The sequence below is a fragment of the Anopheles nili genome, chromosome X (genome assembly GCF_943737925.1).
Source record: "Anopheles nili chromosome X, idAnoNiliSN_F5_01, whole genome shotgun sequence".
Classification (NCBI taxonomy): Eukaryota; Metazoa; Arthropoda; class Insecta; order Diptera; family Culicidae; genus Anopheles; species Anopheles nili.
Genome location: NC_071293.1, coordinates 1,033,651 through 1,059,829, shown reverse-complemented (window position 1 = coordinate 1,059,829; position 26,179 = coordinate 1,033,651). Strand labels below are relative to the sequence as shown.

At 46.6% G+C, this 26,179-nt stretch overlaps 4 protein-coding genes across 4 annotated transcripts; 3 read left to right on the top strand and 1 right to left on the bottom strand.

The window, feature by feature from the left end:
- Window positions 1-3,909: 3,909 nt before the first annotated feature.
- Window positions 3,910-6,855, bottom strand: LOC128728884 (uncharacterized). The gene has a single exon (XM_053822535.1). It carries the CDS (start codon window positions 6,853-6,855, stop codon window positions 3,910-3,912), a length of 2,946 nt encoding a protein of 981 aa, XP_053678510.1.
- A 5,327-nt stretch (window positions 6,856-12,182) lies between these two features.
- On the top strand, window positions 12,183-14,059 carry LOC128728796 (STAM-binding protein). The gene is made up of 4 exons (XM_053822442.1): window positions 12,183-13,124; window positions 13,190-13,302; window positions 13,470-13,569; window positions 13,641-14,059. Exons 1-4 carry the CDS (start codon window positions 12,183-12,185, stop codon window positions 13,698-13,700), a joined length of 1,215 nt encoding a protein of 404 aa, XP_053678417.1. The 3' UTR covers window positions 13,701-14,059.
- Window positions 14,060-17,029: 2,970 nt separating this feature from the next.
- Window positions 17,030-22,813, top strand: LOC128729290 (calcium-binding mitochondrial carrier protein Aralar1). Its single transcript, XM_053822956.1, has 11 exons — window positions 17,030-17,072; window positions 17,311-17,434; window positions 17,662-17,802; window positions 18,042-18,491; window positions 18,557-18,780; window positions 19,913-19,957; window positions 20,693-20,859; window positions 20,943-21,061; window positions 21,132-21,302; window positions 21,393-21,831; window positions 21,902-22,813. The coding sequence occupies exons 2-11, from the start codon at window positions 17,384-17,386 to the stop codon at window positions 22,162-22,164; spliced, it is 2,070 nt and encodes a 689-aa protein (XP_053678931.1). The 5' UTR covers window positions 17,030-17,072; window positions 17,311-17,383; the 3' UTR covers window positions 22,165-22,813.
- A 705-nt stretch (window positions 22,814-23,518) lies between these two features.
- Window positions 23,519-24,624, top strand: LOC128728349 (uncharacterized). Its single transcript, XM_053821973.1, has 4 exons — window positions 23,519-23,796; window positions 23,866-24,074; window positions 24,161-24,330; window positions 24,421-24,624. Exons 1-4 carry the CDS (start codon window positions 23,519-23,521, stop codon window positions 24,622-24,624), a joined length of 861 nt encoding a protein of 286 aa, XP_053677948.1.
- The last annotated feature ends 1,555 nt before the right edge of the window (window positions 24,625-26,179 follow it).

Genomic DNA, 26,179 nt, shown 5'->3' with positions numbered 1-26,179 from the left:
TCACTTTTTAAGGTTTGCCGTTTTACGCAAAAAGAAGGGCTGCGTTAGTTTGCTTCCGTGTCATACTCGACAATCGAGGACCTGTTTTGTATCCGCATTTTTGCTTATTCTTTGCCTCCAGCCAGCATTCGCTTTCGCCCTTTTTCTTTGCCCAAAGCTTCTCTCTCGCATGCTCATGATCCTCGTATTCATTTGATGGTTCAATTTCAACTGATCAGATCTTTAGGAGATAGTTGTCGTACTAACTGAACACATATTACTGACGCTACAAACCACGAAGTGCCAAGAATGAATTTCTCACGAAAAACCGACCTCCAAATACAGCGGAGTTCGGACAGGACGGAAGGTCAAAGGGTCCAAGTGGCCAGATGTCCTTGTTCGCTTATGTGGCAAACTTTTCCTACCCCAGGAACGATCGTGAGTCTGGCGAATTCAAAACGTGATCACTCCCGCTACCGACATCGGCACTGTGTATGTGTGTGTGTATGCATTGAACTGGGTGTCCTTGGCATCCCTTAAGTGCAACGAAGTGTGCAATCCTTCCCCGTATGCTAATGTGTCCATAAACCGTAAAAAAGAAAGAGACAGCAATAGTCAATGCACTAAGATTGGACTAGTCACGAAAAACGATGACTTTCGTTGGAAGCGTGTGCATGAGATGAATAAATTGCTCTCTTCTTACGCAAAACCCTTCACCCTAGCGTCGATGAATGAAATCTGAATTCTACCACTCATTTGCCTGCATTGAAAGATGCACTACAGTGCTACTTCTCCATCGCCAGTATTACAATGTTTGCCACATTGCGAAGCAACTCGGTGAAAAACTAAAGGTGAATAAATATGAATCAGATCACTGAGCATGATCACCAACCACCACAACCCTACGTACTGCTAAATTAAAAGCACCTTAATGGAATGAAAAGAACGTCCATTATCCTGCACGCGACAAGTGCGCGTTGATGAGCGTGGCGTGAAGATGTGGACGATGTTGTGGTAAAAGGATGATTTAACTGGATGCATGCCCTTTTTTGCTTGTGTGCTCTTCAGCTGCCGCCCACTTTCGTACTTCAATTAATGCTATTACTCCAAGGTTGTCCCTCAAAAAAAGCGAAGTCTTGGCGGTTGTATATTTTCCTACTTCCTTCTTTTGCTCCGCTAGCCTATTCTACTATAATAATCATCCTTCGCTCTCCGTTTCGGTCGCCGTGGTATGCAAAAGTCTCACTTACATGTACTTACATGCGCACTTACAAAACGATTTATACCGGAAGAATGCATCGTTCGCTGCCGTATGTTTCACATATAAGAGTTTGTGGAATTCCTCGTCTAAACATGAAGGCTTGTCTACTCTACACTGCCTCGGATTTGCTTTCTCACCATCAGGCGAGACATCATCGAATCGTCCTTCGGGACACGTACGTACATACACACATACGCTCTCGCGCGCGCACACACACACTACTTGTCGAGCGAAAAATGCTACTGCAAACATCTGGCGTGGCGTTTCTTTTATCTATTTCGTATAGGAATGGATATATAGCGGTTTGTTATTTTAACGTCATTATTTTATCGGTACACTACAGTAAGGATTAATGTGATGTTTTTTTTTTTATTTTTAGCATATTTTCCTATCATCGGCTGCCTGCCACTATCTCAGATAAATGAAAAAAAAATCTTAGAAAAGCTACCGTTAAACTTAAAAGAAGGAGCAGCCAAGCTATCGGAACAAAAATGTTCTCCTTCTTTTTGCTGTCCCCGTTACCGCTGTTGTGAGTCCGCGTATAATGCTTTTTTTACAAATTAAAATATCTTTATTGAAATGATAGTAGAGTAGCAATGCACAATATAACTTCGCCATCGCTCGTCAACAATGTGTCGAGAAGGTTGATTGAAATTATCTACCCTATTCTCGTTTTTCTTTCTGCTTTTTTACTTTATCATTAGATTGGATCGTGTTGTGTATATATTCACTTCCTGTTCTGCGTTTTCCATCTAAGCTACAACTTTTCGCCATGAAAAATTTCAAAGCTCTTTCACAGCACAGTCAGGATCGTGAGAATGGAAGGATTCACAAATCAGTATAATTTTCCAAATCTATGGTCCTATGAATGTATGCTTGTGTATGTATGTATACTTATTTGTATATTATATAGAGCGCGCTTCTAGTTATTCTTGTAAAGTAACGAAAATAAAAAGTTTAAATTAAACTTTGCCTATTAAAGATACCGATAAGTTAGTACAAAATGTGAGCCGTTTCGATAAATTCGCAAAAACATCGGCCATATTATTCCTCTTGCATGTGTGTAATTCAGCTTGGACAAATGTTCCAAAATGTACTTCTCCCCGCATTTAAATACTACTGCTAGTACTACTGCTACCGCAACATCGGCTAACTGCTATTCTACTATTCGTGTTCTATATGCATTTGGGGAATCATTATTCTCGACGAGGTGCCACGTTGCCAAAGTCTCGTTTTATGTTTCATTTATTATCTGAAAGGTTGGGTTGTCGCCCGCAAAATAGCAGGTCTTAATGTTATTTCTGTTTTTTATGAGAAACTACTTTCCATCCCAAGTGCTAATATTCTGAGGTTCTTGTCGCAGTTCATCCTGTTGTGTGCTAATTGTTAGAGCAAATGGCCCGGCAAAGTCCAACTCTCTCAACTGACGCACATTGTATATGGCTATAGAATTCGAATAGTTATTCCTTTTTTTTGTTTATAAACAATACAATTATTTAACTCTATGGGCAAGGTTTAGGTATTCTTTTGTTTGCCTAGTATGATTTGAGGAATATATGAGAAAGACAAAAACGGCCATCAATGAACAACACTAACTACTAGATAAAACGAACATTCGTGTAATCTAAGCACAATTTCTAAAATTTATGTAAAAAAAAAGAAAAAAAAAGAATGTATTAACCCGTCATCTGTCTTCCATTTAGTATCTGCTATAACCCATTTAGTCTCTCTTTCTCTCATTCACTTGCTCCGTTATCTGACGATACGCCTAACAGTGGGTCTTCCATGGATAATGTCTGATCTTGCTTGCATTATTGAATACGAAGTTATATTGCTGTTATAAAAAATCCCCTTCTCTTGTAACCTACACCACACCATGCAGATAGGTTTCCTTTACCTGGCAATATATTGGCGAATTTACTGCGTTGCGCATTCGATGCATCCAAATGCAATTTCAAATTTAATTCAGCTATTCACCTCGGGTTCAATCTTGCCATAAACTTGTAGCTGCGCGCAATTTATTTTCCCCATTATGTCGTCCCCTCTCTTTCTCTTTCTCTTATTTCAAAGCTGCATTTCTGCTCTTTCAATCGAAGGAAATTGCAATTATAACCTGCGATCAAGGCAGAGCTGTCGGTTATGTTGTGGACCATTATCAAGGGAAATGGCTTGCATTTTCGCACAACAATAATAAACGGAACACATGTCGCGCCAACTCGCCAAGTAAAGATTAATAAAATAACCAAATAATCGTGGTATCAAAGGGATATCGTTCATAAAAAAATTATTATAAAAAAAATCAACCTAAACTAAATGCAAGCAAAATACGAACACCTTAACCTACTCCACTATCCAACGGAGTGCTTGCACGATGGATAGTGAATGGAAATGTTAGAGAAAATGTTGCTTGGAACTTGTGGAAATGAAGTGATGATTCCTGCACCCAACCATCGGCGTTGGATTGGGTGAGGAACAAAGCTTAACATAAATTTCAAAATATTTTCGATGACCAACCCCAAGCCATTACCAGCTTTCCGGCAATCAACTACGCCCAATAAGAGGCACTAAATCTGCCCACAACTCGGCTATCGTACGTATCACAAATACGGACGTTCGACGCTCTATCACACACAAACGCCCTGGATGAGGGAGTTCTCACTGACCACCTTCTACTCGTTATCACTGATGCCAGCGCACTTTTCCTCCTCGAGCATCGCGTCCAGCTCGTCGGTCAGATTGGCCAGCATACTACCGATGTCGTTCAGCACGTTGGTGCCGTAAATGTCCTGAGAGGGTTCTCCAGCTCCAGCTCCAGTTGGCTCATCGATTCCCGTCACCGGAAGTCCACTAGGGACACCAACACCGGCACCTGCTGATGCTGATGGAGATGCCAACACCGGCACACCACTACCACCGGATGTTGTCGGTGCACTGGCCGACGGAGACAACTGCTGCTGAATGCATCCTGATGCAAGTGTGGTCGTAATGGACCCCGTTAGTGACGAGGACGATGATGACGTCGAAGATGACGAGGACAGTGTTGGCAGCAACAGTGGATGATGTTGCTGTTGTGTCTGTTGGGACGGTGCCGGTGGCTGGAACTGATGTTCGATTCTGTTCAGCGAGGATCGTTGCTTGATAGTTCCGGCGTTCTCGTTGGCGAACGGGATCTGGTCGATCGATTCCAGACTCGAATTCGATTTGTTATCATGGCCACACACCTTGTGTACTTCAGCCGTCGTTTGGAGTGTCTGACCGGCGTAACCAAAAGGAGCCATGGCGTGTAGATGCGGTTGTCCTCCAGGACCTGTGACTCCTCCTGGACATACAGGCACAAGCGTCGGCGGTGACGGTGTCGATTGTGCTGAAGTCGAGTGATGATGTGGCAGCTGTTGTTGCGATTGCGACTGCAACAACATCGACTGATGGTTGTGGTAGATGGGCTGCTGCTGTTGTTGCTGTTGCTGACCCACCACAGATGGGGCCACTCCGGAAGGTCCGGACCCCAGCTCCTTAGCATGGTGATGCAGGTGATGGTGCTGGACGGAGACGACGTAAGGCGAGCTGGTGTACTTGGAGAAGTGCATCGCTTCCAGGGCGGCGGTGGCCATTTCGACGTTTTCGATTTGACCCAGCATTGGAGGCAGAGGGATTGGCAACGTCATTGGATAACCCGTCGGTACTCCTGCTCCTTCGCAACCGTCCCCAACACCTCCGGCACCTTCGTCAATGGCCGGAGATACGCCACCTGGAACACCACCTCCTGGTAGCTTTAGGTTGTTGGCTACGATTTTAGCGATTGGCCGCTGTCGAGCAGTGGTAGAGGCCGTAACAGGTGGTCCACCAAGCAGGGCCAATCGAGCACCGTAGTTGTGACGTTGGTGTTGTCTCGGAAGCGTACCACCACCTTGATAGTACTGCTGTTGCTGATGCTGCACAAGTTGTTGGTGCTGCTGTAGCATTTGCTGCTGTTGCTGCGAGTGCATCAGCCAAGCTTGCTGCTGCTGTTGCTGAGCACCAGCGGCACCCTGTTGTGCCGCAAAATGGTGCTCGGAAAGCGCCAACAGCGCCGTGGTCTTTTCGTTCGTCGGCGTAATGTCACTGTCGTCGTACGAGCTGCGACGATACACGGCCTGTGTACCGTCAAAATGCACATGTGGATAGGTTATCATCTGATGGTGGTGTAGTGATCCGGCATGTCCGTGGCCATAGTCACCGGTTCCTGTTGTTAGAGCTGGTGGTGGAGGCGCCGATTGCTGGCGCAGGAACGTGCTGTACGATCCTGCCACGGCCAGGTGTGGCTTGGAGGAGTCCGATCGCAACCCAATGCTCATGTCGTCGTAATGCGCACGTACGAGTCCTGCCGGCGACCGAGCAATCGTCGGTGAAAGGGTATAACCTGGCATGACGCAACTTCCGCCACCACTGGCAATCATCATCTTCCCGCTGATGATGTCCTTGACGCGCTTGATGGCCAGCAATATCTTCTTTTGGTGGCCTAACTTCACTATCCCGATGTCTTCCAGGTCCTCCCAGGTCAACTGCGTAACGTCATGTACCGTTTGGTATCCTTGAGCCAGCAACGGTTGGACGTACTCGTCCAGACGTAACAACCGAAGCCATTCGTCGATCGAACCAGGTACGTAACCCGGCAAGGAATCCGGCAGCTTGAGTGCATCAATGTGCCGCTTGAGCCGTTCCCGGTGATTCGGTTTCCGGATGCCAATCGCCGTCAGATCTTCGGGAGTCATCCGTGCGATTGTTGGCAGGTCGTACCCGGCCTCCAGAAACAGGTAAGTGTACTCGTGGAAGTGGATCTCCATCAACCACTCCGAGATAACATCGTGATCATTGCGGCCTCCTCCTGACGAATGATTACTCAACCGATGGCTACATCCACCTGCACCAACTCCTCCTCCATTAGCCGTTCCACCGCCACTTCCGGAGCCAATCGAACAGGAGCTCACCGAGCAACGAGGCGAAGACAGCCCACCGTAGCTGCCAACACCGCTAACACTTCGATTGGAGGAGTTCGAGGCTCCTGTCAGGTACGACGAGGCACGTCCTGAATCCAGACTGGCGGTCGAATGTCGTGATCCGGATCCGGCAGATCCGGAAAGTGACACTGGGCTATCCCGCCCAGGTGATTGTGTCAAGTCGATGCCTTGATCATCCAGCCCGTAGTCGACGACTCCATCAGGACCACAACGAAGCATCAGAGTGGAAGGAGCCGCCGCCGTTGATCCCGCCACCGCCCCAACCGTACTCACCGAAGGACCAACAGCTCCCGTCGAGCCTGTACCTCCAACTACTGCACCCTGGCCAGGACCTCCAACTCCACTGCCAGTGTCCGCTCCAAGGTGATGATGATGCTCGAGGATAATCGTCCCTGCGACCACTGCACCGCCCCCATTACGCCCCGCACCGTCCCCAGTGTCGTAAATCACTGCCGTTGAAAGGCCCAGGACACCCGTACCGGTGCCCCCGTTGCCGTTACTCATCCCAACCTTACCGTACATGTCCGGTACGGCAGGCGGCATCACCTTCTTGGCCTGCGGTACACTCTTCGATTGTCGTGACATGCCTGCGCTCGTGCTGTGGCTTAGCTTTCGCATTTTAACACGCGCGATCCTGTCGGAACAAGCGACTGCGAACGGTGCGTACGATCCTGGTGTGGTTGTGCGTCCTGCTGCCGCATGTGCACTGCCGTTGTTATGTGTTCCACCTGAGTAATATTGCTCCCGAACACCTGCACGAACAACGAGCGTCTTGCCGATCGAACTGTTCAACTGCAACTGATCTGTTCTCGGGAACTGTGACGCTGCACGTGGGCCTCCTTTTACGCGAGAACCGTTGCACGGGAAATCAATCAACCGACGGGTTTACGGTTGCTCTTTCTCTCTTTCGTTCTTCGGGTACGTCTCGCTCTTGCAGCAGTGCATGGGTTTATTGGATCGGTTTACAACCCAAGACGCGGGGCTTGATCGCTCTGCTTGATCGATCGTTTTGTGATTGTTCTGCCGATTATCGTACCGCGAATGCCTAAAATGAACCAAGAGGTCAATGTTAGACGATAGGAGGCACCGGTGAGGGTCTGGTAAGAAGGGGGTTTTACATGTTTAGGACAGTTTTTATAGTTCATTATTCGAACACTGTGGTGGACTGTGAGTCGAGCTTAAAAGCGATGTTTGCAGCATATTTGCAAGCGTTCTTGTGATTGGTAGATTATATAAAATAGAAAAATTGTTTGCAAAAAAATTCGGGAAGTCTCACCGACTATAATTGCAATAAATATAATGCTTATCCATGTTTGGAATGTTTGCTAAAGTTTTGCTTATTCGTGCCAGAACGAGACGAGGCATTGAGGGTTTTCTTATTTTTGCATTGCGAAACAAAAAAGGGCCCCATAACCAATGACTGTTGATAACATTAAAATGTATGACTAATTCTACATACACCTCGCTCTCTCTCTCTCTCTCTCTCTCTCTCTCTCTCTCTCTCTCGTTCTCTCTCGTGTGCGTGCGCACAGTCTTAAGCGAACATCTCAAGACATTTCCATGCTGCAGCGCGGCGGTAAATATAAAGTAGGAGGAGGAGGAGGTATAAGGAGGTAATATTTTCATCATTTCACGGTAGATTTATAGCAACAAAGGGTACGCTGTTTTTATCACAAAAGCCACCCTTAATCCCCCGTTCCCGTTCACTCACACCCTTACATTGCGCGGTGTGACGGATGAGTCGCTAAGATGAAAGCTCAAGAAAACAGGACGGCTAATTGGTGTGGCGGGAAAAACATCGGAAATAAACTTCTGGCACATTTATGGCCCATCAGAATCGCCGGTTCGGGTGGGTTCGAAGGACCTTGTGGTCCGAGGAATGCACATTGCAAGCGCGAGGCAAGTGAATATCATAAACCGAAATTGCATGAGTCCAAGAGAATGCCGGCATGTCGCTCTTGGTTTCCGTGGAAAACCCTCACCAAACGGGGTAATTTGCAATAAAAAAACACCCACGACGCTCGTTCAGGACTTGCGCAAAAGCAATTTGCACTTCCCGATCGTGGCCCTTATGCATTTCTCGCGGTCATTAAACATCAAGTTAGAGGGCGACGAAACGGGATGCATTTAACGATGAAGTGTTTCAAGTAAAGTGCATTAAGCAAATCCACTCCCAGAGAGGGTTCATCTTCTCGGGTTTAGTTGAGCTCTGGTGGCACTGGAAAATCATGTAACGAGTGTGAAACCGGTGTGATCGTAAAAATTCACCTCTTTTCTGAGTGGTTGGTTCTCGATATGTCCGATCACACACCCCAACGATCGAAGAATGCTCTGTTTCAAGAAGATGCACAGAGGCCCTGCACCGGAGTTTGAACTGTGGAACGAGGCCAAAGAACGATTAGCATAATCGATCTTTCCGCGCATGCCACTCAACCAAGAGAGAGAGAGAGAAAAGTTCTGCTGACGTTTGCTGGAGCATAGATCGGATCAACACATCCGACGTAAATCCGTCGTCAGCACATCGCGCTTTAACCGGGGCTAACGGCGCTCTAACCGGGGAAAGGCGAAAGATTAGTGAAGCTGGGCGACCTTCTATGGGGTTAGCACTCCAGCTCAGAGGCACGTGCGAGGGCTCATAAATCGGGCTTGCAAGCGGGAAAACATAACTCAGGCAAGTCAAATGCAAATGGTCGCTGTGAAAGCGACGGTGCGGGTGAGTCACAGGAAGAACTGACGGGCGGGTAGATAACCTGTGCATGTGGGTGTAGGTGTGAACGATGGTCAGTAGGAAGGTGGGGAAGTTCGCTTTGTGCGATCGTGAAAAAGACTCGGACCTGCAACCCGATCGGTAATTCTCAGAACCTGCAAAAAGGGGACTGCCTTCAACTGTATCACCTGATACTTGACCGGGGTTTTCGCGGCTAGAGCGTTCAGAAGCAAAGGTGAATTCTAATAAATGTCTTATTCTTCGATGCTTCCGCTTGGTACAGTGTTCAGAAACCGTAGGGGCTTAAAGGCATAAAGGGCTTAACCGAACAGGTAGACTTATAGCAACACGAAACACAGTTCAAAAGGGCTTTGGTTGGGGATTGCTGTTCCCAAGAAAATAACAAATTTTCTATTTTTAAAGGCTGTGCAGTCAGAATACGCCTCCAGGATGACGTGATATTGGCGAGTTTCCTGAGAATTTCAAGTGGGCCACCCCTGATCTAGCCGGATGCGCTAGCTATTATACTTGATACTTTAGAAAACCCTCACGCTTCTACCGGAAAACTCGATCTCATGCGTTCGTTTGGTCCGAAAAGACGTCGCTCGAGTGAGTTTCAAAGGCGCTAACTAAAGGTTGCTTTTTCAGGGAGGTCTGTGATAATGGCGCATCCGGAAGACCTCTAGCAGCGTAAGTGCAAATATTCGAAGCAACCGACCTTGCGGTTCAGAAGCCTCGGCCTCTAACCACATGGGGCAGGCCACATTTTCGGCCGTCAAAAACCACACACACTACCGACGTGCTTGTTGGTAGCGAACTCAAACCGCTTATCAGCCGGTTGGTGTATGGTTCAGCTGATAGGAACAAATTTCCAATGGTATCACGCACCTCTTGGCCTCGCAACACCTCCTCTTGTAGCGGCATATACGGCAGCAGCTGTTATCTTCCCTGTACCCGATAGCCAAGAAACCGTGGGTTTGCACTGGCCTAATGCAGACAGGCCGGCGAAAGTTCGCAGTGAGACCGCTCCGTTATCAGACACCTACCTTTGCCGAAATTCGTCAGGTGCAGTAGTTGAACGGGGGACCGTCTCTGACCAGCCTGGAGGCTCCGGAGGCTGACCTGGTTCGCGTTCGAGATCCGGTGTTCGCCTGCTGCTAACACGGTGATGCTTAGCACTGCGCAACACGCACTCGCATACACGTACGCACTCAAATACACACACGAACGATGGACGGTTCCGAGGCCGCACTTTCCTGGCCGCGTCCAGCGGAGTTAGAGCGTAATGAAGAAGCCAGCGAAAAGCGGAACGCACGGCGAAGTCTATTTGTTGGAATTATTGATAAACGTTTGATTGGTGATAGTGGAGCTGTCGATGTTGGCGCTCTTGCCGTGGCCGTTCATGAGCGCGTACATGAACTACTGCTGCTGGCACGGCTGGCTTGGGCTGGAGCTGCGGTGAGTATATTGGTTGATGGGCGATCGGGTGCACGAGCGCCCGGTGGAGTGCGAGCGAGATGGCACGCGTTGTGCTTGTCACTCTGCTGGTACAGCTGCTGCAGCGCCACCCGTCGGTCGACGTTTGGCAGCCAGGAGCGCGTGCGCGCAAGGGAGAGAGACATAGGAAGAGAGGAAGAAAAAAGAAACACAAAACAGTTACTCCGGGCGCACTCATGCAGGTTGGCGGATCGACCACTTTACGGCTGCTGGGCGCAACTTCACGCATACACGCGCGCACGTACGCGGGGCGTTTGTTTGGTACACGCGCAGGGTGGAACTCACTGCAAGGGTTGGTGCGTGATGGTAAAGAATGGGGCAAGAAGGAGGGTAGTACAAAAGGCTCTGCACTTGCACTCTCTTCTCATTTCTCCCCCTCTCCCTTCCCTCTTCCCCCTTCCACTACCAATCACACTGGCTTTCCTTCTATATCACAAACGGCTGCGATTTGGTGGAAAATGCATGTCGAAATGAGTGACGCGTACGCGACCGATATGAATCTCTCTCGCGTGCGCGTGAGTGTGCGTGTACAGGCGAGAAAAGCAAACATTGCATCCGTTGCGTACTCGCGATGATAGAGCGAGCGGCACTTGCTGAAGGCTGTACGGGGAAAGGGCGCTATCGCGGATCCTGTTCCAGGAAGGCGTACGCGAAATTATGCCCAAGCAGGTCCCACGCGTGTACACACGCGAAGGGCTAGGGACACGCCGTGCGGCAGGTGAACCCCGATGGGTTCCTTTCAGCTTTGTGAAGGAGCATGTGAAAACGCTGTTTTCTTTTTTCCTCTAATTTTCATTACCACTCACAACAGGTCGCTCACGCGATAGAGCGTTCATTGTTTTCTTTTTCATCTTCAATTCTTGCCTGTCGTTCAATTCTTGGTTGGCTCGACACTCACGATACGCACACATTGCCGTTGAAAATGGCTTGCGAACATCTGCAGGCAACAATGGCTCGAAATACAAATAAATTGACTTAAACTGTCACCAACTCGAGCACCTAGAGCTATACTTACTGCAAAACGAGGGTTCAGTACACAAAGCAAAGACACCAACGCACTGATAAGTAGATAAGACGTTTAATTTCAGCCATACGCCTCGGTACGTGCAACTGCTGGCCACAGTATCTCACAATACGCAGCCTATGAGATCTTGTTTATCGAGAGTGCTCTCAGGGAAAATTTCGATCCTGTTTGACATTGCTGTGGCTTTGACGATTAACGACTAGTTCGAACTGTCATCCGTGCACCTAAATTGGTATTTTTAACGGTTTTCTGGGAATTAAATTGATATGTACGGCTTGCTAATGAGTAAAACGATGAGTAGTTTTGCACAAAAGCATGAACAAATTCCATAATTAAATTATCAATCACTATTGCTAGTTAACTCGCACTCAACGCATTTCATACATCTGTTGAGAGTTACATCATGTTGGATTAGGTTTGATAGGTCAAATCTAGGGAAAATTGATTCTGTAATCTACAATGATTGTTTGTAGTGATTGTTTTGTTCTTGCTTTAAATGATATGGTTTTCGAATTCGCTTGACCGACTATGTGTAGATGCGAGTTGATTTTCAGAAGAAGTGTCATTATTTGTTGTTGTTTCTTACTCATCCAAAATGTCAGTATTGTCAAAATACGTCGCTGCTGCTCGCAATGAGTAATAAGCAAAAGACAAAAACAAAATAAAACTTCAGGATCCTCCGAATTTGCCCCAATGGTGAACGTTAACAAGTAGAAAATGTCGCAAAAGCAGTCTCACCCAGTGCAAATGGGGCCGATCGAACCAAATCAGCGACTACAGAAGTTAATCGCTGATAGTCAACGCGTTTCGATCGATCCGACAATGCCCATCACGCGGTATTACCGTTCGGGCAATCAAATAGTCGAAACGGCTGATCGATCGCTGCGGGAAGGCAACCTAGAGAAAGCGTTTACGTTTTATCTCCGTTTTGTCACCATATTTGTAGAGTTAATCCTAGATCATCCGGGTTACAAGTCCGTGTTGCCTGTGGACAAGCAGCAAACAAAGGAGAAAATCAAAAAAATAATCCCAAGGGCTGAAGAGATTCGTAAAAAACTCTTGGAAAAATACCTTGCCGAGTATGAGTTGTATGTAAAACATTTGAAGTTGCAGGCTGAGCAAGAAGAAGAAGATCGTAAAAAAGCTAAAACGTTGCAAGCACTGGAACCCAGCACGTCAAAAGTTGCTCCAACCGTTTCTTATGCAGCTAGTGCGCCAAGTCAAGTGGCAGTTATTTCGGACAATGACGTTAAGCTGATCAACCAAGTTCTATATCCAAGCGACTTTCTAACAGACAGAAGTCATTCAAGCGCGCTCCCAACAACAGGGCTACTGCTAGCAGGAGAAGACCGACGTTTCGACCGTGCATTAAAACCACAAACCATGCGTCAACCAGCAAGTCTTGCTTCCGAGTTCCGGTCTATAGTTGTGCCGTCCAACACGATGCAGAAATTTCTGGAGTTAGCCGCTGCCAACACGGCAGCAAACTTGGAAACGTGCGCCATATTGGCTGGTAGATTCGAAGACAATGGTTTTAGCTTAACTCATGTGATATTTCCAAAGCAGAGCGGTACATCAGATAGTTGTAACACAATGAATGAAGAGGAAATCGCGGTTGTGCAGGATCAGTACAATCTGATCACGCTTGGATGGATTCATGTAATATCTGCAATAGTCTGCGGTAATGTTAAGTACGATTTATAATTCTCCTTATCCATTTACAGACTCATCCATCTCAAACAGCATTTCTTTCTTCAGTGGATTTGCACACGCATTGTTCCTATCAACTGATGTTGGAGGAAGCTATCGCCATTGTGTGCTCGCCTAAGTATGGAGAGTAAGTTTTTAGACCGATACTAAGATTTAGGGGTTCTCGATAGCCGAAGCATTAGCGTGCGGCACAAACACCCGATAGTATCGAATCTCGTCTGAGCCCCCCCCCCCCCACATCCCTTACGCAGGACTGATTACTGTTTGGTTATTTATTGTTCATACATTTTTCAGAACTGGATTCTTCAATCTCACTTCGTACGGGATGGATTATATTTCGCAGTGTCGTCAAACAGGATTTCACCCGCACACAAATGGGCAATCGTTGTTTGTCGTGAGTGAGATTAAAACCCAGAGCAAAATTTTATACTCAAAATTAATTCCCTATCCATTCCAATGTTGCAGGAGGCCCAGCATATTGTTATGAGCGATATTCGTGATGCGAAAATAATCGATTTACGATAATTAATTGTGCCTACTTTTATATACAGCTTTCGCCGAAACAATGCGTGTCGCATGGCTCCAACTATACGCTGTAACATTTAAATCGTATGATTGTTGATGTTTTCTCTTGCGCTTTATTTATCTAATAAGAACTATATTTGGAACGCTGAATTTATAGATTGTTTCGCGAGCGTCGCTTAGCTGTTGGTATATTGCTTACCATTTGTATTATAATAACTTACACCTACTTAGATCTACAACGAAGAGGGACTCATACGCGCCGTTTAATGAGCGTTGAACAGTTTTGATACCATTTCATCCCAAACGAAATCACTTTCATTGGCTTTTGAAGGACATGTAGAATTTGAGCGTTACCATCTCAGCACGTGAGGAGTGTTTGTATGAATTGTAAGACGAAGCGATTCGAGAACTAAAATATAAATGTATCTCACTGTACGATTTTTTCTGATATAGTACATGAAAGAAATTGGGCTAGCGTTGTGATTATGAATAAAACGCTAATGCAAATAGCGCATGTTACGCTTCTATGTGGTTATCAGTAATGGCATGATAAAAAAGATACGTAGGATGAACTACTTGGTCGATTACGAGACGCAGTTCGTGAACCTTTGACAAACATCATGTTTTCCAGCCAATTTTGATTTGGCGATATACTAAATTACTCCAATGATTGTGCAGCATAAGCTACCCTACGAATATTAAAGAACTCGAAAGAAACGATGTACGGTAAAAAGATGAATCATTATGATTTGTGAAAATAATTCTTCCATTAGCCTGCAAGATTTTCGATTTTGACAGTTGGAAATTTCCGGTCGGTTGACAGTTGCGTTTCGTTTTTTTTAATAATCGCAATTTTTCTCGGAACTTTTCTCGGGACGGCGAAAATCGCGAGGACAGGCTGTTTTGTCATAGTGGCCTTGTACCAGTCGCGCTCGCCAGCCCAGCCACGTTCCAGTCGCGGAATAACGCACAGCAAACGTAGCCGTTGGCCAACGGCACTAGCTGTTGGAATCTGACAAGCGATTAGCCAGGCAGAGCGCTAGAAACAATACGGGTACGATTAGTACTGTTCCTTCCATCACCACAATCGGACGAAACGTTTGTTTGCATTCCGCTGAAGCCCGTTTCTTCGCCGTGTTTTCATCGCAGTTGCCGTGTGCGCGCGTTTGTGTGGTTTGCGTGGTCTGAGGCAGCCGACGTGCAGATTCCCGTCTAGTGGCAAGGACCATTCGTCAGCCATTCGAAGTTCAGACCACGATCAAAAGGCCGCAGGAGAGGGCCCAGCGAGCGCTTGGAGCGGGAGCACCATCATCCGTCGAAGGTCTAACTGATTAGGCTTAATCCGCAGCGTCAGCGAGCCATTTGCCAACGTGCGCGTGTTTGAGGCGAACGAACGAGCGGATATCAAGCTGCGGTCTAATCATGAAGCTGGAATCGCGACCAATATCAGAGGTAAACGATAATGCCGGCAATCAGAGGCTGCGGTGCAGAAGAGTATTACATGTACTGTTCGGTATTGATCCTACCGAAAACAACCGGTTTGACCTTGTGCGATGTTCCCATTCAGTCGTTAGCATAACACGAAATAGCCCTTGAAGTCATCGCCCTCCAGCATGCCAGTCACATTTAGGATTTTCCCTGCAGTTCGCCAAAGGGTTTCTGCCCCTGGCACGATTAGCTGCAACTGATAAAGGCGAGTCGGATGCGTCTAACTTGCGTATGATGTGACACATTGAACGGAGATCCTCAAGATGGTAATGGACAGTTAATTATCAGTTTTTGACGGTTTTTTTATCAGCTCAATCGGTGTCGTTCTTTGAGAATCGATGTGCTATTGATTTGAATAGGTTTGCATTGTGTCGATGAATCAGTATTGATATTTGTTCATGACCTCTGTTCGGAGGCGACGGTTCGAACGTGGCCTCGAATACAAGCGTGAGAATCGCTGCTGCCTAGCTTGCGGAAGGATTCTGAGGTCCTTTAGATAATATCTATATCCATAATGAATGACTTGGTGTAAAATAGCAGCAGTGTCCATGGAACATTTCTTCAAGGGCTTTCTGCTGCGAATATTGTTGTTGTTTTTCCTTCCTATCTCCCTACGGTTACTTTAAGGTCAGATATGACGTTAGTGACGGTTGTTTTTCACTCATTAAAAGGCAGGGTTGCATGTTTGTCGAAGTTTCGCCTGGGTTGCATGCAATGGATCACGGAGTCTTTGGGTTTCAGGAATGGGAACACGAAAACAAACTATTAACAACAGTTGAAAGTTTTGAATGTATTATCGATACAACAAATAGGGTGACATTTTTACCATACTTTTAATAATTGATACTGAATCGAGATCTTGATCCATAAAAAAAGTAAAATTAAACATACAGTTTACGTAATAAAACAGAGTAGCCTTTAAATTAACGAACAGACTAATGCAGAAATCAATGCTAATCAATTATAAGGCATTTGTAGGGGTAACGCACAGCAGAAGTGTTAGATTTGTTAGTCAATTTGATTTGCAGCATGCTGTGAATTAGATGCATCTCTCAATTTTGCCTTCCTATTGCGCATTCCATCTTGCCTTCTCGCCGTGGAACGGACTGTAAAATGAGAGTCATTACCTAATGTATGTACATCAGCGGGGTTCTTATCCAGCAATATTGATATCATTTTATCTACTCAGGGATAACGTATAATTCCACTAGGGTTTGGGGCAGGTCACCTTGTGCCGGGAGAGTAATACCCAGATGCTAGCCCGGTTTATTTGCTATTTTGCTGAATAATTCTGAGGGATACTATTGCGAAGGTTAAATACCCGCGGAATTTGGCGTTCTGGGTGGGAACTAATCGAGACTGACGATGCACACCTTACGCAACTACTGATGGTACTGTTTGTAAAAACGTTCGCCCGTACCGTCCCAAGATAGACCTGCGTAGCTTCGTGTAATATCCAGCTCTCACACTGGCAAAACCTTGCGGGCATTCTTTCAGGGCAGCTGCGTTCGGCTCAATTCACGCACGGTGAGCGTGATTACGGCGCACGCGTAACAGGATGTACGAGAATATTTAAATGCGAAAAATGCCTGAACCACCCCTAGGATTTGAAAAAGAAACTGCAAAAATGCGTACTCAAGCAGCTCGGCGCTGCTCAAGTGTTCATCAGAGTATTTTTCAGCTTGTACGCTGCGAACACCTGCGATTTTCCCAGACCCAGTTGCTCGCCAGTTTTCAGTTTACGACTGTTTCCCGCTCGAAGTGAACGAACTAGATTCTTATCGCGTTTCGCGGTTCTTCGATTTGGTTCCCGGTTTGTTGGAACACACCGTGGAAGGATCTCTAGAACGAACATTTACTTCGTCGTTATCATTTGCCATCATAGTAAAAGATGCCTGTAGCGCACATTTGCTGAAATTTACATGTTGTTTCTGACCCTTGTGGCTGTTGATCACTCATATCAATCCTCGTATCAATCTGTCTAAGCTCCCGTTTTGTGTGGAATCAAATCTAAGTGAACTGCAATTTTGTCATATTTGCTAGCCTCTCTGTAGTGTAGTCAACTGGTTTAGCGAGTTATCTTGGGCTGTATTTAATTTTATTTAATTTTTCTTACCATTAGTACTGTGTATTTGTCTTTGTGAATGTGTTAGAGCAGTGTGTTTTTGATTAAAAACAACCTCGACTTCAACGTTATGACTAACATGGCCAATAAGGAAAATCGTGATGAGGAGAAGGATGAAAAAGTGTGTAACATCTCGGTCTAGGGTGACCCTTAGTAACCTTTTCTTATGTAACGTGACCGAAGAGTTGCGTAATTTAATCGTATCTATATTTTTTTTTATTTATTCCTATTTATTCCTCTCTGTTTTGCCTCCATCTGGGGAACAAACTTCTTGTTTGTGAAACTGCGCCTGTTACGCTAGCTAAGCGATTTTCACTTGTTTTTCCTCTCTATCTCCATTCGTTTTAGAATCTGATGCATATAAAGCGTGCATCAACGGACAAGCTGCGGGAAATATTCACCAAATATGCGACGCAACAAATCAACGGCGAGCTGCTCATGACCAGCGAGGACTTCGTAAAGAGCTTTCTCGGACAATCGTACAATGAGGTGACTGGGTTCCACGAGTCAATCGAATTAGTTTGCACCATTCCCCCATCAAAATCGCTAGCACCATGATCGCTCGGCGTATTTCTACAATCAAATTCAGCAACTGCATTTGCTGCAGTTCCACACTCGCATCGCCCTCAGACTCGGGCCGGCTCGAGACTGCTCGAGCTAAACAGACATTTGCGAAGGATAGTTTTCAATAGTGTGTTTTTCTTTTCGTTGGCTTTTCCGCCTTTTAGGAGTCCACCAAACTGATCGCCGGCATTGCCGACACTAGCAAGGACGGACTTATCTCGTTCGCCGAATTTCAGGCGTTCGAGGGGTTGCTCTGCACACCGGACGCTCTGTACAAAACCGCCTTCCAGCTGTTCGACCGTAACGGTAACGGCTCGGTCACGTACAGTGAGTTTGTCGATGTTTTCAAAAAGACAGATCTGCACGCTAAAATCCCGTTCAAACTGGACGGCCCTTTCATACAGCTTTACTTCGGCAAGGATCGGCAGCGTGATATAAATTACGTCGAGTTTAGCCAGTTTTTGCACGACTTCCATGAGGAGTGTGCGATGGAGGCGTTCCGTTTGAAGGACACCTCTGGCTCCGGGTTTATCTCGGCCCTCGACTTTCAGGATATCATGCTAAACGTGAAGAAACACCTGCTGACGAATGAAGTGCGAGATAATTTGGTAGCGGTGAGTAGACGACAAATTTTCGCTTATTTGCACGTTGCAGGAGCTCATGTTTGCCATTTTCACAGGTTACTGAGGGGCACAGAGTGAGCTTTCCCTACTTTATGGCATTTAACTCGCTTCTCAACAACATGGAATTGATCAAACGCATTTACCTGAACGCCACGAGCGGTAACCGGCTCGAGCCGATTACCAAGGACGAACTGCTGCATTCCGCGCAAACGATGAGCCAAATCACACCGCTCGAAATCGACATCCTGTTCAAGCTGACCGGCGTGATCCATCAAAGTGGGTATGTACCGTAAATGTCCCTCGGATCACAGTGCTCCAAATCACACCAAACTCATACCTGAATCGGTGCTCATCATCTCCTGATTACCTCCTTAATTGAATGTCGATGTCCTTTCGGTTATCGGTTTTCCTTCATATTGTTTTCCGCCGTCGTGTGGTACTGTTTAATGTTTCTTTTTTCTTTAACATTATTGAATCACTGATGTACTGTAAAAAAAACCTCTGGCAAGCAAAGGACGTCTGTTAGCAGTCTATATTGAATGTATAAGTTAGCATCGCTAATTACTGTTACTACTCCTACATCCCACACAACAACTGTACCCGTTTGTGTTTACTATGCATTCGTATTTTTTTCTTGTTAATTTCTCTTCATAATATGCTCTTTCGTTCATCGTTGTTGCCGTTGTTCATCGTCATCGAAAAAGGTTATCGTCGACGTCTACGTCTTGCACAGATCATCGTCATTCATTGTTGCTCATGTCCGCAATGCAATGTACAGCATTTTGAAAAAAATCAAGCTCAGTGTTGCCTGGCGCTGCTTTTAAAGCGATGTGCAGAGGCAATGAATATTAACCTAAAGGCTTAACGCAAGCAGATCCTTCGCGTTCTTCAACGTTCGATCATTATGGTATAACACTGTTGGCTGCAAAGGTACATAACATCACTTTACACACCCTCTCTATAATGCTCTCTACGCTCTACGATTTTCATTGCGTTTTTGAGTTTAGTTTGCATTCATCATTTGTTGTTTTCTGTGTTCTTTTACGTCCAGGTGTTGTGAATAATTACAATGCTGTTTAACTAGTTTCCATACGAATTATGAGTAATGTTTTACATTTTGTTTACGAGAAAGATATTGCCGAATATTGCGCAAACAGAGATGGAGATGAGTTGAATTGGATTTAGTGACTCTGCTGTTCTTCTCTTTACGTGTTATCAACTGTTGAATATCAATTTCTTTTATCTTTGTCTCTTTTCTACTTCTCTTTTGCCACACACGCACCAACCTGCCACGAACGAAACTCACCCTTTATCTCCATCAATTGCCATGTGCGCTACTCCACAACTGCAACCAACCACTAAAACCAACTAACTCAATAATTATCATTATACATCACCTAACTCGTGTGTAGTACATCGATTTGGTGGCGGCATAGCAAAACGATAGACAAAAATAGGCAAGTGCTATCTCTCGTAACTGTAACCATATTGACCAAAGAATTAGTTTCTCAATTATCTCAGCTGTAGCTCTACGATCTAATTATAAAAGAGCATAAATTTGACTTTCCGTTTGGCACATTCTTTTATATGCATAAACATTGATACACATTGATAACTTTCTATTCACTCATATTTGTTTGCTTTATTAACTTTTCAACACAGCAAATGAATTAAAAGAATCATATGGCCATTTTTATAAGTATTTCGAGTGTAATATACTTTGGGTTTGTGTACTAATAATGCGATTTATTGAGTCACGTGGCCCAATACTAATGTTTGCATATAACACAAAATAATGCAACAGCGATACGGAGTTTATGTATAGTATGTAAATTTGAAAATAAAATCGTGGAAACGATCTATTAGCACAGCGTACTATGAACTAGATTGGAACGAACACATTATTAATGTATATTTGCTCTGTTTGTTTGTTCATTTCAAAATTTGAGAGCTTTACATAAGTTTGTCCTTTCGTTCGTTTGTCGCAAGCGTTGCTGTTATTATAATTTAATATTGTAGTTGAGTAGTAGAAATGCTTTTTATGTTAGCTGCATGTTGCTATATCTGTACATTTGTTTTATTTTGCACATACGAATATTTTCGTTTGATTGATACATGCACTGATGCTGGGCATGATAGTTTATATATTAATGCAATTTTGCTTTTGATTTACTCGAATTTGATAACGACAGGCGCATCGTGTACAATGATCTGAGCAACATTGCTCCTGAGCATTACATTAAAAACATAACCCATCGGTTGGCAGAAATCAAGGCCGTCGAATCACCTGCAGATCGATCGTTCCTGATTCAGATGCTGGAGAGCACTTACCGGTTTACGCTTGGCTCCGTTGCCGGAGGTAGATGATGATAATTGACAGTTGATTGTAAAACATATTGCTTATTGATTGTATCATTTCATTGGTGAATGATTCCCGTGTAGCTGTCGGTGCCACGGCCGTTTATCCCATCGATTTGGTGAAAACTCGTATGCAAAACCAACGCACCGGATCGTTCATCGGAGAAGTGGCCTATCGAAACTCGTGGGATTGCTGTAAAAAGGTAAAGTCACGCTCTAGTGCAGTTTACTTTGAGAAGTCATAGCTCATGATTCAATTCTACTCCTCAACAGGTTATTCGCCATGAGGGCTTTCTAGGACTGTACCGAGGATTGGTTCCGCAACTGATGGGTGTTGCTCCAGAGAAGGCCATCAAGCTGACGGTGAATGATTTAGTGCGTGATAAGCTGACGGATAAGCAGGGAAACATTCCGACCTGGGCCGAGGTGCTAGCTGGTGCTTGTGTGAGTTTGCTAGCTGCCCTGGATCAAGGGCTTGTGGGTTTATCAAGGAGCCTTGTACTACTTCTCAATACTTTTCATTTCACCTTGCAGGCCGGAGGATCTCAAGTGATTTTTACGAACCCACTGGAAATTGTCAAAATTCGATTGCAAGTCGCGGGTGAGATTGCGGGAGGTGCCAAGGTTCGCGCCCTCAGCGTAGTACGTGAACTTGGCCTGTTCGGACTCTACAAAGGGGCTCGGGCCTGTTTGTTGCGAGACGTGCCGTTCTCCGCCATATACTTTCCGATGTACGCACATACGAAGGCGGCTTTTGCTGACGAGGAAGGCTATAACCATCCACTGACACTGCTGGCAGCTGGTGCCATCGCGGGTATTCCAGCAGCCTCGCTTGTTACACCAGCGGACGTTATCAAGACGAGACTGCAGGTGGTGGCGCGTACTGGCCAGACGACCTACAACGGAGTGATGGACGCCGCGCGGAAAATTATGGCCGAGGAGGGCCCGCGTGCCTTTTGGAAGGGAACAGTTGGTAGGTTCTAACAACCTTTCCAATATTCTATAAGATCCCGATAACACTGACACCTGTCATATCTCCACAGCTCGCGTGTTTCGGTCGTCCCCGCAGTTCGGTGTAACGCTGGTGACGTACGAGTTGCTGCAGCGCATGCTGTATGTCGACTTCGGAGGATCGCGTCCGGCCGGCTCTGATGTGGCGAAGTCGAAGGTCGATGTAGCACGGCTAAATCCGGACCACATCGGTGGCTACCAGGCGGCCCTGCCCATGTTGAATGGCATTGAGACAAAGTTTGGCCTAAGCCTACCACGTTTCGGTAGCACGGTGCTCAAACGCCAAGCCTCATGATAAGGCTGGCACGCACTCCTGAGAGGCCTGCTGGCGCTGCTGTTGTTACTGCATATTTCCTACAGAACAGAACACAAATTATATCTTGTACGGTTATTACTATTACTACTTTTGCTGCTACGACTTGTGTTACTACAACCTTCATGGCAACACATATTACGAATTTATTCGCCTTAGCGAACGCACCGTTCGCTAGCAGTGAGAGCCGCGTGTTGTCACTCACTACCAGTCATCTTTTACACAGCAATCACGGCATTTTTTGGATAAGTTTTGTTGTCGACCAAAGTCGATGAAGGATATCGAAATGTAAGCTGTTTGCCATTTTGCCTAGCATTTTGCTGTGCGCCATCGGCTCTAGAGGATAGGTGGCACTTTGCATAACAGGAACGCACGCGTCTGCTCACATAGCTACGTTATTATGAGATGTATGCATCCACAGACACCACGAGCACATTATCTCGCCATTTCGAAGCGGAGAGCATGTTACTGAGCATCGTGTGGTTTGTGATGATATACTACTATAGTGCACGATACCAAACGATCGTGATGAAGATGAAACAAGCGTGAATAAAGAAAAACGGGCAAAATAACAAAATCACCTCATCGCTAAGTAGTCCGATAAGTAGACAAATAAAATTATTATTATAAACAGCAAGTGTATAAGGATTGTTTTTACAGCACCACTCGGTTCACCTACTGGTTCTTTTGGCAATGGCGGGGATGTAGTTGCTTGGTGATATTGAACATTGAGATGACTTTTTAGGTGACTGATAGTTGGTTGATTGGGTGAACAGATCTCAGTATATCAGTTGAATCGGATGAATAAATATGCTTTTCCCGAATAAGACTTTAACAGAACGAGCTACCAAAGGACCAGCTTTACTGCAACAATATATAAGGCTACTCTGAGCAATGTCGTTCACCGACCGATGTATATAAATCGTTTTCTGAGTTAGATAACCCTTTGAGAAGCACCACAAGTTTGTTGCAAGTGGCACCGACCATTTGCTAGATGTTGTACTGATTATTCCTCATATATTCTGTACTCCTACGACAGTAAAGGGTTAGAAACGATTGGGAGTCGACAATTATACGGTTCCCGGGATTCCGAAACCCATCATTTACCGGTCAGTTGGAAGCATCCGAGCATTGCCACGATTCATTCATCCGAAACGCTCTTCAATTACGTTCTGGGATCGGGAACATAATCGGGCAACTGGAACTATCGAGATCATTGCCTTTGTTCGGTTCACTGCCCTCCAGACGATGCTTGGCCAGGTGGTATATAAGACAACCTCCGCTCAGATCTGCGGGAACTCAGTCGCAAGCCGTGGATCTTTCTTTCGCTTCCTCAATGTCACCAGCAATCGAACGGTCAGCATTGCTGCTGGCTGCTGTTTTCCTGTTGATGGTGGTCGCACCAGTGCACAGTTCGTTGGTGCGTGATCTCGCCATAGAGGCCAGCGACCTGGCGAGAACCTGCCTGGATCGGGCACCCGTGTCCCGGTGGGATTGCGTCAAAAACCAGAGTCTAGCAGCCGTTCGGCATTTTTCACTAGCACCCCGTATAACGCTGCTTGACGGCATCCAGCTAGTGCAAGCGCACGAGTCGCTCAACGATGTCATCTCGGGGTGAATTATCCCACAACGTTGGATTTCAAGCATTCGCTTTTAATCACACTGCGTGTCTATCACCCACAGGAAACACTCCGAAGCTCAGGATGTTGGCGCGAGCACGTGGAGCCATTCCGTGTTGGACGCACTTCGACGATTGCTGGAAACGCACGTGCTCGAGATCGATTTGCCGTTGTCGGAAGGGACAGGATTGCGTGGCCAACGAACGGTATTGGCGGTACGGTTTGGCGACCAACGTCTGCTTGGAACTTCCAGTACCACCAGCAGAAGTGAAGGTTCGTACCACCTGTGGTTTCGAGACACGTGTTCAGTTTTGCTTTGCGTCGATAACTCGTGCTTCCTGGCGATGGTTCTTCCACAGGACGACACCGACGCCGGCAGCAGATGATTCCGATGATGATCTTCGGTGTGACGGTGTTTGGGATGTTCATCATCCCGATCGCATTTCAGTTCCTCACAGCCCTCAGCGGTAAAGCGTTCCTTATGGCGAAGCTGGCCCTGCTGCTCGCCTCCATGAATGGGCTTAAACGGGTAAGCTAGCGCTGGGTAAGTAGCGACACCCGGTGTGTCTCTGTCTCGCTTCAGTTGCGAATAAAAAGGTCGCTCTTCGACATCCTGCAGGTCGCTTCCGCCGGGGTGCATTACGGACTGTACCATGCCGTCGATCATCCTGCTCCACCGTTGCATCAACACTCCCATCTCGGACCTGGACCGTTGCTGTACGATCGAGCAGAGGTTGGTCTTTATCCTGACGGACCTCGCAGCAACTCTGGTGTCGGCGGAGCGATGGCGCCACTTGTCAACCGTCTCGGCCCTTCACGCTGACCCCGCGGCAGCGCCGGGACCCGTTATCGTTTATTTATTGCGCCCCTTTTTTCGCTTTTATAGCTAGTCGCTTCGGGGTGGGCTTCGATTTTCCCGCCAAACCGCAAATATAGATCTCGCTTGCAGCACGACGCTCGGGGGGAGTTTGCGTTTTTGTTTGCTTTCAGGGGCAGGGTGAGCCATAAAAGACCGAAAATATAGATCTTATATTCGACGCTCTTTCGATGCGGGTGCGGGAAAACCAGGCTTTTCCATCGCGCTCGCATGTTGGGAGTTTTATTTTCCGACCTCGCGGAGGCCTCCTGTTCGGCGTGGGTGGTCCAGCGGCCATGCAACAGGATACAGACCGGATGACGAACGAACCACCCGCATGCCCTTGACGGTGACGGCAGCAAGTAGTGGCTCCATTAAAACCCGTACCCGTGCGGGGCCTGATCCTAATTCGTTTCCACTGGCGTCCATTTCCCAGGAGCGGGAGTTAATTGCAAATTCCTTTCCCAAAACATTTATCATTAGTTCGAGCGGGGTGTAATATTATCGCTCTTGTTGTCGCGATACCATTGTTTGCCGTTGATGGAACCTCTGCACCGCTCTCCCGAGGCCCGCCTTTCCAGCGGATCCTCGCCCCGGGTCACAAAACGTCACGAAGTTCAAGTCGCTCGAGTGAAAGTTTTACGTTACGCAAAGTTTCCACATCCGCAGAAACGGCGCGGTAAGAAAATGTGCACTCATACAGCTCGCTCACCCGACTTCCTAAACGCTAGGCTCCAAGGCTGCGCTTGGGAGGTTCCGTTGGGGGTGGAGTTTTTTTTATCTTCATCGCTTCTCGTACCGTATGGAGAGCGCGCGATTCGTAACCGCTACCGAGCAGTCTCTGGAGCATGGGAAAGGGCGTGTGGGAAGGGTCGATACACAAAGGGGAGAGCGGGGGAACACGCAACGCCAGCGATGGATGCTGCGAATTGCGTGCAGTCGGTGCGAACGAGACCAAAATATTTGAATTCGCTCGCTGATCGGTTGGCGAGTTCTTTTTACCGTTCGCTCCAGGAGTTTTCCTCAGCATTTCCTGCCTGCACGCGGTGAGATTACGAGAGGAAACAAGAGGAAGCGAGAGAGAAGAAGGATGCTGGCTTGAGAGTGAGAGAGATGGGTGAATTTACTCAAGCCAATGCGAGATCCTACCACGATGGAGGCGCCCAGTGTTTCACGTGGAACAGACAGGGAGCACTTTGGCCAGACAGAATGAGGGAGCGAGAGAGCGCGCGTGAGAGAGGCCACAACCGAGGGATGGTTCGCCGGATGGGTGCAAAGGGCGAAGGACGGTGCGCTTTAAAACGGGCCCAACCGCCGCCGGTGGGTCGCATTCGTCGTCGTAAAAATTGACCGACCGGATGCTGGCAGTGCGTTGCGGAGTTGCGAACCAGTAGAACAGTGTGTTTCTTCAACGTTAGCATCCAGCAATCATCTTCCATCAATCACCAGGCTGTTGTGGCCCTTTTGGATGGGTTCAAAATAGTGCTTGGTCACTGCGGGAAAACGTGAAAAAATATCACGG

Bases quoted from the DNA above. Each gene is read 5' to 3' on its own strand.
- LOC128728796 (XM_053822442.1), top strand. From the start codon at position 12,183: ATGTCGCAAAAGCAGTCTCACCCAGTGCAAATGGGGCCGATCGAACCA. The intron at 13,125-13,189 runs GTAATATCTGCA...ATCCATTTACAG, and splicing joins TCACGCTTGGATGGATTCAT to ACTCATCCATCTCAAACAGC. The intron at 13,303-13,469 runs GTAAGTTTTTAG...TACATTTTTCAG, and splicing joins TGCTCGCCTAAGTATGGAGA to AACTGGATTCTTCAATCTCA.
- LOC128728884 (XM_053822535.1), bottom strand. From the start codon at position 6,855: ATGCGAAAGCTAAGCCACAGCACGAGCGCAGGCATGTCACGACAATCG.
- LOC128729290 (XM_053822956.1), top strand. From the start codon at position 17,384: ATGACTAACATGGCCAATAAGGAAAATCGTGATGAGGAGAAGGATGAA. The intron at 20,860-20,942 runs GTAGATGATGAT...ATTCCCGTGTAG, and splicing joins GCTTGGCTCCGTTGCCGGAG to CTGTCGGTGCCACGGCCGTT. The intron at 21,303-21,392 runs GTGAGTTTGCTA...TTCACCTTGCAG, and splicing joins AGGTGCTAGCTGGTGCTTGT to GCCGGAGGATCTCAAGTGAT.
- LOC128728349 (XM_053821973.1), top strand. From the start codon at position 23,519: ATGTCACCAGCAATCGAACGGTCAGCATTGCTGCTGGCTGCTGTTTTC. The intron at 24,075-24,160 runs GTTCGTACCACC...GTTCTTCCACAG, and splicing joins TACCACCAGCAGAAGTGAAG to GACGACACCGACGCCGGCAG. The intron at 24,331-24,420 runs GTAAGCTAGCGC...GACATCCTGCAG, and splicing joins CCATGAATGGGCTTAAACGG to GTCGCTTCCGCCGGGGTGCA.